This window comes from Ammodytes marinus (genome assembly GCF_949987685.1).
Source record: "Ammodytes marinus genome assembly, chromosome: 6".
NCBI lineage: Eukaryota > Metazoa > Chordata > Actinopteri > Uranoscopiformes > Ammodytidae > Ammodytes > Ammodytes marinus.
In genome coordinates this window covers 11,519,356-11,535,356 of record NC_137235.1, presented here as the reverse complement: position 1 = coordinate 11,535,356, position 16,001 = coordinate 11,519,356, and the positions used below count along the sequence as shown (strand labels likewise).

General features: G+C 38.9%; 2 protein-coding genes across 3 annotated transcripts in view; one reads left to right on the top strand and one right to left on the bottom strand.

Annotated features, from left to right (window-relative positions):
* Nucleotides 1-1,444, bottom strand: part of tbck (TBC1 domain containing kinase) — a 40,648-nt gene extending 39,204 nt beyond the window's left edge. For both annotated transcript variants that reach the window (XM_080030109.1, XM_080030110.1), the window contains exons 1-2: nucleotides 1,344-1,444; nucleotides 733-942 (exon numbers count right to left, since the gene is read on the bottom strand). In XM_080030109.1, coding sequence (XP_079886235.1) covers nucleotides 733-925 — 193 coding nt within the window. In that variant the 5' untranslated portion in view covers nucleotides 926-942; nucleotides 1,344-1,444. The remainder of the gene's footprint in view (nucleotides 1-732; nucleotides 943-1,343) is intronic.
* A 348-nt stretch (nucleotides 1,445-1,792) lies between these two features.
* aimp1a (aminoacyl tRNA synthetase complex interacting multifunctional protein 1a) lies at nucleotides 1,793-15,567 on the top strand. Its single transcript, XM_080029130.1, has 7 exons — nucleotides 1,793-1,907; nucleotides 5,226-5,356; nucleotides 5,941-6,054; nucleotides 8,298-8,459; nucleotides 11,820-12,028; nucleotides 12,964-13,132; nucleotides 15,248-15,567. Coding segments are annotated over exons 1-7 (954 nt in total). The 5' UTR covers nucleotides 1,793-1,905; the 3' UTR covers nucleotides 15,415-15,567.
* Nucleotides 15,568-16,001: the final 434 nt, after the last annotated feature.

Genomic DNA, 16,001 nt, shown 5'->3' with positions numbered 1-16,001 from the left:
TCAAGTTTCAGTTGACTAAAAGTCTTGAACTTTTTAGTCTTCTCTTAGTCAGAATGATCTGGGACTATTTTCGTCTAGTCTTAGTCAATGACATTTGTATTTTAGTCTTTTTAGTAATGCAATTATATTTAACCCAGTTAATACCTAGTATAGTACAGCCAAAATCAAAATGTTCTTTAAGTCCCCCATTTCACAAGTCAAACAAGGTTATCTTATCTTATTATATTATTTTTACCTTATAGACTCAAGAATACATGCAATTCCAGACACGGAAGACGCTCTGATTGAATTTACATCATATTTATTTGAACTACCAAACATGTGAATGCCGGATTCCTCAACCTGAACAGCATTCTGGTGGAGCTCGGACAGCTTCTCTTTGTTTTTCAAAATCTCCTGTCTAATGACATACATTTACATAAAATAAATAGGCCTAAATAAAATAGCTTCAAATGACAAAGCCAGAAAAAATTGACATTACATTCAAGTTTAATTAAGAGAAAAAAGGTTCTTGAATGCTAGAGCTACAATAACATAATTACAAAGTACAAATAAAAAAATATGATCAAAATACATTATTCATATCAATTTAGTCTAGACCTGGTCTAGACTAAATTGATATGAATAATGTATTTTGATCATATTTTTTGAGGAACAAACTCAACTATTTGTGACGAAAAATCGAAATACTGTGTTAAATGGATTTGTGTGCACAATGATTCTAGCGCTTACCGTGTTTCCCTCTGGAGATGTCCACATACTGGCAGAGTCTGGGGTGAGTGACGGTTTTGAGGGTCTGGAAACGTCCCAGGATTTTGATAGAGTTGGGGGTAAGAGGGAGTCCGTTGCTCCCACAGACATCATGAGGGAGAGCTGAGGCAAAGAACGTGAAGGCTCCCAGCTGGGCGTCTTTGAGGGGCCTCATCTTGCCTTGGTAGGAGCCTTTAATATATGAGTGATGATATACAATACACTATCAACGAGAGGAACATTGTGATCATCAGCATGGCATGATATAGCCTATAAGAGGCAATCCTCATTTATCCCTACAGCTAGGGGGTAGAAAACCGAAAACTAAATTAACTAAAAACTAACACTGCATCCACAGATAAAGCTTGCAAATGTTTCTGTTAACGAGTGGCATGATGAAGCTGTCTTTGTAAGTAAAATTGCCTATATTTACAACATACAGCTTATCTTCACGTAGCCTACACAGTCTGAGGGTGCAGTGAAACTGCAGGGTAATGTGTTTGCAGTTTAGATATGAGAATAACTTCCTTATTCGCCCAGGCAGGAAACCAATGATAGAATGTGCATTGCATCCTTGAAGTGCCTCTACTCACGCTTAAAGGGAAGCCTGTGCGGTCATGTCGACAGAATGGACTTAAAATTATTGATACAATATTTGTTTTTATGAATTCCTTTCCTGCCTCTGCGATGTGATGGGAACAGCTGAGTGAACGTGATCAACGACGTCATCTGTGTGCGACAATAGTAGTGCACAGAAGACACTTTTTTAAGAACATTGCTAATGTTGCGGAACCTAAATCAAACACAGAAAAATCAGACTCCTCAACAAAAGTGTCAATTAGTACATTGTTCCTATGTTTAGATGAGTGTGGTTCTTATTATTATAAAAACACACAGGCAATTCTCATAGCCACCTTGCAATTTGCGCCAGTATTCGATCTATAGAACATGTGGCTAGCGAAAGCGAGGGCTAATGTGAGGCTTGCTCCCTATCCCGGCATTGCAGATATCTAACCACGGGGGCCTGCACCAGCCTCTCCGCGGCTAACGGCTAGCTGCCTGTCTGTTAGCTTGCTTTTTCGGTGTTAGCAAGACTAGCAGCTGTCAAGCCCCCCAGCTCTCCCTGAAACGTGCTGGGGTTTGTGCTCTGAGTCCATGTAAGTTTCGAAAACCTATTGTGTATTATTTTAAATGATTTAACCAACGAATATTAAGCTGTCAATAATATTTACCCAACCGTGTAGCTTTAGCTTATCAGTGCTATGTATACAAGAGAGTTAGCCTGAAGTGAAGTAGATGTTCCTTTTCCCAGGGCAAAAATCAGTTGTAAAACGATATACAATCTTTGTCAGGTTCGTCAATGATGATAAATGATCTGAAGCTTATACGTTTTTGAAGAAATCCACTAGGTTATTTTGGTTACTTTCTCAATGTATAAAAAGTAGATTGAATCTTCAAGGAGTTTTTTAAATATATTTAAGAAACTAATATGTTTAACGAACTAATTAATCAACATACATGTTATATTTGTAACAAAAAAACTATTATACGCAGTATGCAGACGTTATAATAAGAATAATATAAAATCCACTATGCTGGCTGATATAGCCTACCATGACAATTCCATTTAGGGCCTACAAGAAAACAGCTTTTAAATAGCTTTCTACTGTAGTGAAAGTTATGTATGAAAGGGAGGGTTGAGCATAGAGGTTCGTAGATATTTGACATTCACACTGCCGACCCAAAACATGATCTGGTAAAAAGCATTTGATTCATATATCTCAAGAAATGAAATTAAAGTGTGGATGCATTATTCGACATTGGTGTATTTATTACGGCCTATTAAATCTCAGCAGGCAGGCAGAACTACGCACAACACTTCTTTATATCTGACTGATTAATGTTCAGCACAAAATGCTGAGCAGCACTGCACCCAGTTGGAAACACTAATACCCCACTATGAAATACAATGGGTGTTGTTTGATTAACGTGGTTTACAAATGATTCCAGGATCTGTTATTGTCTGGCTATACAAAGTAACTGGGCTACATCCAACAATAGTTTTCATTATTAAATAATATGCCGAGAGCTGAGTATGTCACAAATAAAGCAAACACTGCTAGGAACAAAGAATGTAGAAGTCATCATACACAAATGATACATCAGATACAAATACGCAATAATCCTGTGATCTGCACACACCTCAAACACATTTTTGTCATTTTTTTTTCAATTCCCATGAATAAATATGCTCCCTGTGATCCAACCTAATCCTTTTAGCACTAAATTCAATATGGTTTGTGTAATAACTCCTTAACTAATTAGAGAATAAGTAAAAAATAATCATCATCATCATAATGACATGTAATAAACATAGTATCATGCCTTAAAATAAAAACAAATACAGTAGCCTAAATGCAGCCCTACTCATGAGTACGTCGCAATTCCTGCCATTGCCATTATTACTGTGCTTATTACAAAACCAAAAAGAAAAGCAAATTTAAGGAAAAAATATGAGAAAGAAGAGCTGGCCTATCTCCTGCAAACCAGTAACCACATCTGGTACTGATGGCTTCACATGTCAAGGTTTCTTTTAAATTAAAACGTGTAGGTCCTTCCAATGCCTTCAGGTGGTGCTGGCATTCTGCTCTCTCTTTTCATGTAAAATGGTCTGGTTGGCGGACACAGGTATAGTTGGGAAGTGTCCTCAAACAGTATATTTGTACTGTGGGGGAATGAAGCATGACAAGAGGAAACACTTGTATTCTGGTGGGTCTGCTCACAAACCACCACCATACCCATAGAGACCTGCTGGTTAAATGTAGCATGGTTTGTATTCAAACCATCAGTGAAACCAGTGTATAGTACATGGCCAGTATTATTTATGATATTTTAATTTGAAAAATTAAATTAGACATAATAAAATGTTTGCATGGATGGCCTATTGAGAACAGCATGACTAAGCAGCAAACCACCCGGGTCTATTTTTAGTAGATTTGTAAGAGTGGGTGTCGGATGCCTTCTGCACTTGCTGTGTGTCTCCTGTAGAGCACTGTTACCTTCTGTTCTTATGTGTACAGTTCCAGAGGTACACCAAATACATTATGATGGCCCGGGTGAACGCCCACGTCACTTTAACTTTGTTAACACTCACATTCCCATCTGAAATCCAAAGCTCAAATAGTCTTCCATGTCTGTCTGTATGCTGGGGACATTAGCTCGGTCCCAAGACTCATTTTTCGGGGTTATCCAAATGAGTTCAGCCTTTTTGTGGCTTGAGCTATTACTCCACCACTGGTCCTGTTTAAATCAATTCAGTTTTTTCTAGAAACAATGCTTTGATCCTTGATTTTATCAACTCCAGCCCTTTTGTGTTTCTAATTTCCTCATCCCCCTACATTTTGTTTTCATCTCGGGCCAGCTGTTGTTTTCCAGCGCCTCCCTGTAATATGTGTATGAAGTTTTCTTCTCCATGCTTCAGCCTTGTAAAAATCCTTCTTTTCCTTTCTCTTCAAGAAGTAATTTACCAAGCTCGACATGATCAAGGAACTTTACCCCAAAACCCAAACCGGTGTCCAGTTGTGTTTTAGTTGAGTGGCCCAAAAAGGGGGCTGAACTCTTTTGAATTGAATCTCCAGAACTAAATGCATATTAATGTTGACGCCAAGAATGGTTTAAAAGGATAGGCTATCTGCATGTCACTTCTCACTTCTCAGCAGTTTTAACTAAGACAGGGATTCATCCAAGGATTTGGCAAGCCCAGGTTGTCTTGGAATTGTTCACATTATAAGGTTTTTAAACACATGTTTAGAATTTAATATGATTTGGAATCAAGATTTGCTCATTTATTGTCTAATTTGAATGTATTGTCACACGTTCTTCAGATTATCAGCTCATAGACGGGGTTTAGATTTTGTCACTTTACGTAACCAGCCAAATATACAGCCTCGGAAAAAATCATATTGTGTCTGTCCTCTCAGACATATCATGTTTGCAAACAAAGCAGTTAAAATGCTGCTACTACACATGGATGATATAAGGATATACTACACACAAATGTAAAATCCCTGCTAAATGATGTAAGTTTTTTTGTTTTTTTAGACTTTTAGACAGCAGTTGACTTAACAGTGTGGTCATTTTAGAGGCTGTAGTTTGTGGTGGCGTTGTACTGGAATGCAAACCTTGTAACTCCAAACATGCATCTTTGTAGAATGTAGATGGTCAACATAGCACTTAAGAATGCCATCTCTTTTTACATTGCCAATGTGACTTTAGTAAACTTGAAATAGCACGGACTAAGGTACCCTTGTGTTCACCTTCAGCTTGATGCATTCCTGTATAAAACCCCAAATTAGTTGGGTATCCTAGGCCCCTCAAGATGATTTTACATGATGTTGGAATATTATCAGTTATGATATCTAGCATTTTGTAGTGAGTGTTGACATCGATTTATTATTTTGTTTTTGTTTTTCTAGGTTTTTAGCTCGCTCCTTGATCAAGATGTCTAGTGCCAATCCTTTGTTGAGGCTGGAGCAGCGGGCGGCCGAGGCTGACCAGATCATCGAGTACCTGAAGCAACAAGTTCAGCTGCTGAAGGAGAAAGCCAGTAAGAGATGCAGCTGATTGGATAATTCATTAAAACACAGACAGTCTTACAAAAAGTATATTAGGGTTTATTTTACAGACTAAGAAGATTTACATGAGTTGGGTTCCCCAGGTTGTCTTTATAAGCTACATTTCAAATCAAATAGTCTTCATCATGTGTTGTAATAATTTTTTCTGTATTTGGTTCGATGGGGTGACATCATTTTTGGCTGAAGAGATGCTTACATACATGAGTCACAGCCTCGTAATTTTAGTATTGAAATCCCTGTAGGACTACTAGCAGTTTAAAGAAATCTGAGGCCTCATTTATGGGAACGTGTACTTGAATTTACAAGTACTGTCTGTATTTGATTTTATGGGGGAAAATTACAGTTGTTAATGTCAAGGCTCCATTTTGAATAATCTCGCGTTATAATAACTACAAAATACAAAATTATACACATTTTTCCAAGATGGTGAAAAATTTAGATTTTAATAGTCAACATTTTATAGTTGTTTGTATTTTTGTATTGGTTCAGAGGCAGTTCTGAAAAATTGAAATGTCATTCTAGTGATGAGATGTAACAAGAATTTGCCTTGCCACAGGCGTCCAGGCCAGTGTCAGAGAAGAGAAGAAACTGATGGTGGAGAATGCCAAACTGAAGAATGACATCGAGGAACTAAAAAAACAGCTGCTGGAAAAAGAGAAGAAGAGGGGAGGTATGTTGAGTGGAGTTCCCAGCAAAGATTTCCATTGCACATCAAACGTTTGTTTGTCTTTTAAAAAGTCCTTGATGTTGGTATTCTTATAGGAGTTATAGGAGTGTTTGTGTGTGCCTGACTTAAGGACAATTGATGTGAGTTGTTGCTCGTTTGAGCATTGTTCGGTTTGTACTATCAATGAGCATTCTTTGTACTATCAATGTGCATTCTCCCCTTAGATCTTTTTTTGTTTTTATTATAAGCAACCGTAACGCTTGAAGGATCCCCGTTAGAGTGATGGGGACAACATGTCTATCAGCTATTGTTGCTGACATACATTGACGTTCAAGAGCGAACAACTCAGATCATCAACACACATTTAACGTCTTCCAGAAAGAAGCTGTAGGAATAAAGAGGGACTGGAAGAAATAAGCAATTTAACCGTATTCAAAATAACTCAATATGCTTGTGTTGGAACGTTGAAGGAATGTGTTCAATTACACCCAAGACTATGTTTTTTCCACACTTTTTATCTAATCGTGATGTTTATTTCTGAAGTTTCTTTTCAATGGCTTTAAGGTGGCATAAAATAGCTTAATCAAAACATGGATAAATCAGAACAATGTTTTAAGGAATTTCAGTCGACTTTGCTGCTTTGTCATTGAGATGAGAAAAACAAACTATTGAATGCGATTATAATAGGGACTTGAGAAGAAGAAAAAAACATTTCTGGTGCCAATAAATGAACACAGTAACATCCAATGTTTAGCGTCAAGCTTTGCTTAAACACTGTTTTAAAGACGAAAATCTTGACATAGTCGCTCTCCCCTTTTAAATCATATTCAAACCAACTGAAATCCCAACTTGGGTTGTTGTATTACCTCAACAATTTTTTATGACAAACATGATTGCAAATAGTTGACTACCAGAGCAATCATTTGGTATTACCGTATGTTTCCTGCCATATGACAATCTTAGGTCCAATATTCCTTCTCCCTAAACTCAATTTATGTCACCATCGACTGAAATATCTGGCTCTTTAGCTGCTAAACGATTTGCTATACAGGGACTTTTGGTTGATCATTCTCAATTGGTTTGTAATTACAGCAATTCCTTACACATTAATATAGTGTATTATAGTAATTGGTAATTGGGGCAGTTTATTTTTAACATTCTGGTCTAGGTCTTAATGTTTCCAGAGATACATGCCAAAATATTGCACCAGCCATCTACAATCTTTTAATTGGATATAATGGTCCCAACCATAAAACCTCACTGCAAGTATCACTCAGTCTGTGCTATTGTCGTGCAGTATAGCCTCTAGATTCTAGAAGTTTCTCAGTGTCCAATACCTTGAGAGTAAACGTTGGGGGAATGTCCAGAGTTTAGAAGGTTATTGCCTGTAATTCCAATGTAAACCGGAAAGGTCCTGATCTCAGGTCCTAACATAGAATTAAGGTCATTAAAAGCATTATGGTGCCGGTGGTGTGCCTGCCTGCAGACCGATGTTTGTCAGACACAGACACAAGATTTTGTAGGAATTCAAACACGAGGCGCCTTAAATGAGGGGTTATTTATTTCTGCCGAGTTATTGTAGGACATTGTTCCCTGCTTTATGACTCCACTTCCTTGTTTTCCATCGACTCGGACACTGTCATTTCCCCATTAAAACTGTTTGCATCAGGAGAGTGGTCCTCCCACTGGGTGTGTAAATAAAGCTCCCTCTGTATCATGTTGATGTAACCGGCTCTGTGCGTGAAAAGGAACAACTAAGAAGTAGCGTGCCTTGTGTATTTTGTACTGTAAATGTTCTCATTCACTGCAGTGCTGCTGTTCTGCACATCTTCCATTACTTTTCATTGGGACCTTTTTGAAACTGTGCAGATCATTCTACCGTAATTTCCGGACTATAAGCCGCGACTTTTTCCCCATTTTTCGAACCTGTTATTACACAGCACAGTATTTGTTCTGTAGCTACTAGCTACTATTGCTCTAAATGGTAACACTTGAATACGTTATGCAAATATGCAACTTGTTTGTTGAAATGTTAATAAATGGGAGCTTCCTCAAGCAACCATCTCTTTCCCGACAATCCCCTCTGTGCACAAACTCTTACATATGGAAATTAAACATTATAACACCTGCGGCTTATAGTCCAGTGCGGCTTATAGTGCGGAAAATACGGTAGTTGTCAGACTGTGCTTTAGAACATAGTCTTTCTGTTAGTGAGTATTTATTTCTCCTGCTGTCCCCTACTGCAGTGCTGGATGTGGCCATGCCGTCAGGTGACACCAGTTTAGAGTGCGTTTCCAAGCCCACCCCTCCCAAACTCTCCGGACTGGCACCCTCTGCTTCCCCTGTCGCTACTGTCCAGAGCCCCCCTCCCAGGGATGAGAATAAGAAGAAGAAGCCAGAGAAAAAAGGTAACATCTGGAGAATGGAACGATAGCACACACTGCAGGCTTTTATTAGGAATCCTTTTGAAGTTCACATCCAATAAAAGCGTTAGAAGCTGAAATTAAGCCTGTTAAGATATGTCAAATAGCAACATTTGTGTCATGTAGTTCATTTTCAGTTTATCAGGACCATATTAAAGTGATCTTTCATCACCAAGAGTTTTATTCGGTCTCCGTCAACATAACTATTACGTAGATGTTGTTTTTTCTTGCTTAATTTTTCCTTCAACACTTGTACACATGCAGCGCTCTCTGTTCTTCAAAAGTCAATGGGCTCTCTGCAAACACGTTTTTCCCATTTGAAATTTTGATATCAGGTGCTAATGGATGTAAGGCCCTGTAAATGAATCCAAGCCCCGGTGGGAAGTTGTCTAGTGAAGTTTCATTTGTTGTGGAGTTCTCTGATTCATAAGTCACATTTGGGTACACGGCGTCCTTGTCTAATGTCACCAGTAATTGAATCCAAAACGAAGACTGATTTAATGTTAATGTTTCTGGATGTGCATCATTCTAGTACCCCATCCCAAAACTAAAATGTATCCCTGTATGACTGATGACATCTCATCGCATTTTTTCTAAATGTATCATAAGTTTAGAATACAAAACAAGAAAATATCTTCTGCAGAATTTCAATTCATTTAAATCACCTTGAATATTAAGATCTGGGCTCATAAGAAGGCAATGACGGGGAGTAAATAGCACTGGTTTGTTTGGTATTTCTTACATCCAGATGTTCAGGAGATGTTAATGTGAGATAGTCCTTCCACTTGATAAGCTGTTGGGTGTGTTACATTGTTTTACTTCAGGCTGTAAGGTAGCTGTATTCTCACCTCATCCCGACCGTCGTCACTTGTTAGCCTATAAACACATGTGTAACCTTAGTCTAGTCCGTGGCTGTGCTGTCATCACAACAGAACATTGATTACACAGGGGAGACATGTAGAATATCAAAGTCACGGGTTGGAATTCATATTCTTTTTAGAGCTGGTGTGGTCTCAGTTGAACGATTAAAGACTGTGTGATCATTTGATCAGTGCAATCTGCGGGACTGAATGTGTGTAAGCGAACCAGGCCAGTGAAAAGTGCTTGGTCTCTTGGGAGGAAGCATCTGCTATTTTACTATGTCATTGGATCATGTAGCAATTTCAGCCTGAAGTGGGTTTTGTTATTAAGTCAAAGTGTGTACAAACTAGAGGTGGGCATAGATTAATTTTTTTAATCTAGATTAATCTAGATTAATTTTGGAATTAATCTAGATTAATCTAGATTAAAATGGCTCATTTGAATTCATTCATAATATGTGTGTGCTCCCTAAATAATGACTCAAAGTAAGTCTTTGAGAACGTGTTTCTCAAGCCAGGTGGCGCATCAGACCAGGGGCTCATCTCCTGTTTCCAACATGCATCACAAACTGCTTGAGGAAGCTGTTCTACTATGATAATTGGAGATGAAAATAAATAATGTTCAACAAGATGTACTTGTGTTTACAAACTGTTAGGCAGGGCTCAACGCTAAGGTTTTTTTTCACTTGCCCTTACGGGCAAGTGGGTCTGAATTCTACTTGCCCGAAGTCAATTTTTACTGGCCCCTATACAATTTTTTTTATATTAGTCATGTTCAAATAATTGTTATATTTGCTTTTTATTGACAATGTATAAACAAATCATGGACAGTATTATAGATGAGTTAAGGGTCATACTGAAAGTGGAGGCTATAATTCAAATATTATTTGAGTTGGAACATTTGTAATTTTTTTGTTTCTAAACCTACAATAACTGCAAACGAGACATGTTTTATGCAAACAAAAATCATGTAAAGAACTTTAACAGCACTTATTTTTATTTGTTTTACCTTATTCCTTTTACAACAGCAATTCTTTAAAACTTCTTTCTGCAAAAAAAAATTAGGCCTACAACAATCTGTTTTAAAGTTAAAGGCTATTATTTTAATGTGTGTATGAGTGATTTGATTCAAAATCTAAAAATTTGGCTCAGGACAGGCTGTTTTGAACACTTTTCCAGTAGCTTACTTTTAAGCTTCCACTGCCTCATGGTATGTGAAGTCAGACACCTCTGGGTCATTTATTGAGATCTATGCAGGCTGTAGAGATGTTCCTCTGATAACTGTTGCTGATGTTTGTGTTGAACTGCACATTAACTGGTAGTAGGCTACTAGCAGCAGAGCTAACGTTAGCATCCTCGCTACTAGATTCACGTTGGGTGCATAATGCATTTAAAAAACGCGGATATTTTCGCTGCTTTTCAGACGGTCGGGGTAGACTTCACTCCATTTATAATGTACTCGTTGGCTTTTGGACTTTCTGTCACACCAACCTACTGCGTGTAGTTCTCTTCTCTAGCTCTCTAACTGGGTGTGTGTGCTCACCGGTGTTGTGCCAAGTCTGCTTGTGTATGTGTGTGTATCGGCAGTGGAGCCCCGCCCCCCCTTCACAAAACGGAGCAGAGAGGAGAGGAGAGATGCAACGTAGCAGACACTACGCGCACACAAATTAGCGTTAATGTAATAATTAGCACCAGTTAAATATGAAAATAGACCATATATAGATTACGTGTATTTGGCGATTCAAAAAAATTAAATAAAAAATATGACACACGGAAGGGGGTTCACCCCGACGGCGAACAGCCATCGGCCCTGGAGGGAACCATCTCCCCTGAGCCGAACAGGAGGTGGAATAAGAGATTAACGGCGATATTTTTTTTATCGCCGATAAGAGTCTGGCGTTAACGCAGCACGTTAACGCCGATAACGGCCCACCACTAGTACAAACACATTTCGCATAAGAGGTGAAAAAGTAATTTCTCAAAAAATGTATCTGCCTTTGGATCACTTAATATAGATGCCCCCTGCATGGTCCCCGAGGCCTGTAACTGGTGGGCTTTGATTCCATTTGTGTGAGGAAATTGAATCAGATTACAGAAAGATGGCTAGTTTCGTTTCAACTATGATAGCAGTTGATTTATATATTCTCAGTGTTTTTGAAAAACTCTCACAGACGCGTCTCTTCAGCAAAGCCTCCCTTAACTTAAAATATACTTAATGTTACTTTTTACATATTATTTTATCTATTTATCATTTGTCTATTGTTTTACCCTTTTTGCTGTACAGCACTTTGGTCTGCCTCTGCAGTTATACATGTGCTATATAAATAAACTTGACTTAACACATGATGGATTGCTGTGCTAAATAACCAAATTGTTATATCAGACCTTCATTGAAATATGGCAAAGACTTGCTAAAGTGATCTTACAGCACATGTCAATGCAAAATGTGTAGTATAACCCTATTTGCCTTTGCCTCTGGTGCCAGGAGGGGAGAAAGCAGAGAAGAAGCAGGCAGCGCCCAGCCAAGAAGACGTCAAGTTGGACGTGTCTCGTCTGGACCTGCGTGTTGGACGTATAATAACAGCAGAAAAGCACCCAGATGCAGACAGTCTCTATGTGGAGCAGGTGGATGTTGGGGAGGCTTCTCCAAGGACAGTAGTCAGCGGCCTGGTCAAGCACATACCTATAGACCAGGTACAATGGAACTTTATGCTTAAGCAACAGGGACTTTAAGCAGCAACGTATAAGGGAGGGCTACTGGGTCCGGGAAAGATTCCAATAAGTTGCCGTAGTGGTGAAATCCAACTCTCAATACGGCTACTTGCTGCTGAAACCAACTTCGCTTTGAACATTTTGGCTACACTTTATCTTAAAGTGGCCTAGAGCTTAGGACATTTGTTTTAGAAGCGTTTAGAAGATGATTTATTGCCAAATGAGAAGTGAAGAAATGCATCTTGGATGATTGCACCACTCAGAAATAAGAGTCTGAAACGGGTTTATCATCAAATACCTTTTAAAGTAAAACAGTTTGACTTTGTTAATACTGTAACAGAACATTAACATATTATCCCTAAAATGAAAAATGAAAGCTATCACCATAATCCTGCCAAAGCAACATAATTAAGTTTAGATATGCAGTATGTTGTGAGTTCTTAGAGGATATCCCTCAAAAAGAGAAAAAAAAAATTATATAACGGCTATGTACCAATCAGATCGCTTGATGTGAGCTAACCATTTTTTTAAGATCCGTTAAACATCATCTCATGGAGTTCTGGATTTCTCTTTTTCTTAGCTCTTGGCAGAAACTGTCTCTGGTCTCTTCTTTTTACATTCTGGTAAGCCACATAGGTCTGGAGGCTCAACTTTAATGTGTTCTGTTTGCTCCCTCTGGTTTGTGAAATGAGGCGAACACAACCATAAACCTCGGACACAGTTATTTTAAATGAAATGATGTGAATTGCCGATATTGTTTATTTGGAATTCTGAAGATCTCTGTCCTGTACCCAAACAGACCACTTCAGTTGAAGTGTTTTTGTACTTAAGTAAACTGGGTATAATGTGTTGTCTTTCTCTAGTCACCAGAGCATATGGTCTGTAAAAGTGGATTTATTATTGTGTCCCTCATGCAGATGCAGAACCGCATGGCGGTCCTGATGTGTAACCTGAAGCCAGCCAAGATGAGAGGAGTGGTGTCCCAGGCTATGGTCATGTGTGCCAGTTCACCAGACAAGGTGGAAATCCTTGACCCTCCAAGTGGAGCCGTACCTGGGGACAGAGTTACTTTCCAGGGCTTCCCAGGTACCATTACTCAAATACTGTCACAGAACAAATTCATCATTACAAAACAAACAATAGGGACGCCTCTTCGCCCCTGAGTGACTGTCAATGATGGTCCACAAATTAATTCCCTAGCATAGTTTTGACAAAAAGCCTCTGTCTTTAGGAAATGAAGGGTATCCTCGAACCCTCCCACTCCCAAATACAACAAGGCAGCTCTAAACGTCCTACCACTGGAGACAGCGTACTTGATGCGTTCTCAGACTTTCATTAGAGGTCTCCTGAGCTCTGTTTGGTGGTGGCTAAATGGCCTGTGACTGCTGATTTGACGGACTAATCAGCGCTCATTGCTGGGAATGTAACCTTCTCTGTCGGAAAGATAAAGAATCCAACGGTCCTGTTGAGTTCAACTTATGTAAATGAGTTTGGGGAAAAAAGAAAATGTAAACCATATTCCCTATTAATTAACATGTCAACTAGACCGTACAAGAGGCAAGGTCTGTGAAGTATCCCAGACATTATTTATTTATTTATTATTATTATTCTTTCGGACAATTCCACACAATACACAATTATCTCTTTCACATCATACATCTTACTTTGTGTTGTCCGAAGGGTGACGGAAGAAGCCAAAGGCTTATCAAGTCCCGCCCCCATTTTCTTCAGATTCAGATACACAGATACACATTTACTGTTACAGAGAAAGAAAGAAAAAACACAATTTTTTTTTTTTTTTGATGATTTTGCTAATTTTTTTGTTAAAACTAATGAATGTGGCCTAAAATTTGAAACCGCCACCAGCAGGCTAGTGTGGTTGTGATTTAAGTCTCTCTGGTTCTATAAACTCCCATTTATAGATGAGAGTTCCGCAAAGTTGAATATTAGTGGTGAAAAGAGGATCGGTCTCGTTATTCAGCTATTCTTTTGAAACGATAACCAAAACTAGGGTTCCCCGTTAAAAAAAAAAAAAAGAGTGAAGAGGAGGACATTAATAAAGGTCGATCTTTGGTCTTAGTACCCACAGCCCAGCTCCATCACCGCAGGCTTTCATCCCTGCAGTACACATGTCCCACCTACTCTAAAAGCTGTTTGAGGCATGAGAGATGTCCTTTGGCCTGAATATTTTTAAGGATATGACATAAAAAGGAGGCCTATTCCAACCATCACCAGAGAACAGAAGGACGGAAGGATAGAGCAAAGACGGGATTGATTAATGGTTTGTTGTGCTGTTAAGTAAAAACAATACAGTAAAAACGAAAGGCTGTTTTACTAAAGTATGAATGGGAAAATAGGGGATTGAAGAAGTATTTTTTTCCCCCTAGTTTCCCTCGGTTCTCCCACAAAAGCGGTACAGATTCAATTATAGGCAATCCACCGCTGGTGAGAGTACATGGTTGTAATTTCCCACATTTCCTCGACTAATGGGGCCCAGTACTTCTGCTTGAACTTGAGAATGTGCTCATCAAAACCTCTTTCACGCTTCTGATCAAACCTGATTGTTGCCACTCTTCAGTTGTAAACCCGCAGAAATGGCCGCCTTGGGAAATTAAACACATTTGTGTCCTCACACCCTGAGATAGTTGTGTAGAGAGGACCAAGTTGCCACTAGACAGACGCCAGCCAAAACTGGCTATGATTTCTCACAAAACAAAGGCATTGTGAAAAGAGAACTTCCCCTAATTGTTTGCCATGGATGCATATTTTGATTCTGAGAAATTCAGTTTAGATGTTTTGAATCATAGCTAAGAGAACAAATAGCGGTTTTTAAAATCTGATCCTTTAATAGAACATGACAGAAAGTTACATTATTCACAAGACAAGCTAAGAAATACATTTTTATATTGGCCGCATAAATCACAAATATTTTTCTGTCGTTTGCTTACAATTAGTTTTAGCTTCCCAGAGATGCATATGGTAACAGTGTATGGCGAATATAATAAACCCACGAAGGAAAATTAAAAGTGTCTTAGCATGTATATACTAAAACAGTGTTTCAGTGGGGGTTATGCAAAGACATGTGACATCACAGAAAAAAATCACAAAACATCTGCCCTGGATCATTACATATTGCATGTGGGACAGATGAGCACAGAAGAGTGGAGTTTCTAATGTCTCAAACGTATTTCACTACTGCAGGTGAACCAGACAAAGAACTAAACCCTAAGAAGAAGGTGTGGGAGCAGATTCAGCCAGACCTACTCACGGACGGCCAGTGTGTTGCAACCTATAAGGGAGCTGCCTTTGAAGTCGCCGGCAAGGGAGTGTGCAAAGCCCAAACCATGAGCAAGAGTGGAATCAAATAAAATAACAGAGCTGCTTGAAATAGCGCGGTGTGTTTACTTGGCAATCATCTATTGCAGTGACGATAATGGTGTTGAGAAACTGATGGTGATGGAATGGAAGAAAATGCTTTGAAGATGTTCAATAAAGGGATTTCCAAATCAAATATACTTTTAAGTATGTTCTAAGATTCCGTCTAATGACAATTTGTCCTTTTTTGACCTTAACAATATACACGGTCATGGTCTATAAAGTGAAGTAAATCATCACAACAGTGTTTCTGCTTTAATTCTACAGCTTTGTCTCTTCGCCTGAGGCAAATTAGCTTGATTGTGCTTTGATTTTGAGGTTATAACTCTAATGGAAGTAGTGTACTGGACTAGAGTTAGTGACGTTGGTTTCCACTTCATCTAGTCTTGGGCATTTTAATGAGCAGGAGATGAAACGGGGATGCTACTAACTACAAAGCCCCGACAAAAACAGATCAGGTTTCCCAAGCTCAGTTCAGCTCTTTCCAGGGGCTATTTAGATGGTGCGCAGTCCCAGCTCTCCAGTCTCCTGGCCCACTGACTGTCTGTATCTCAGTCTTGGCTCTGTGATGCCAGTGCCA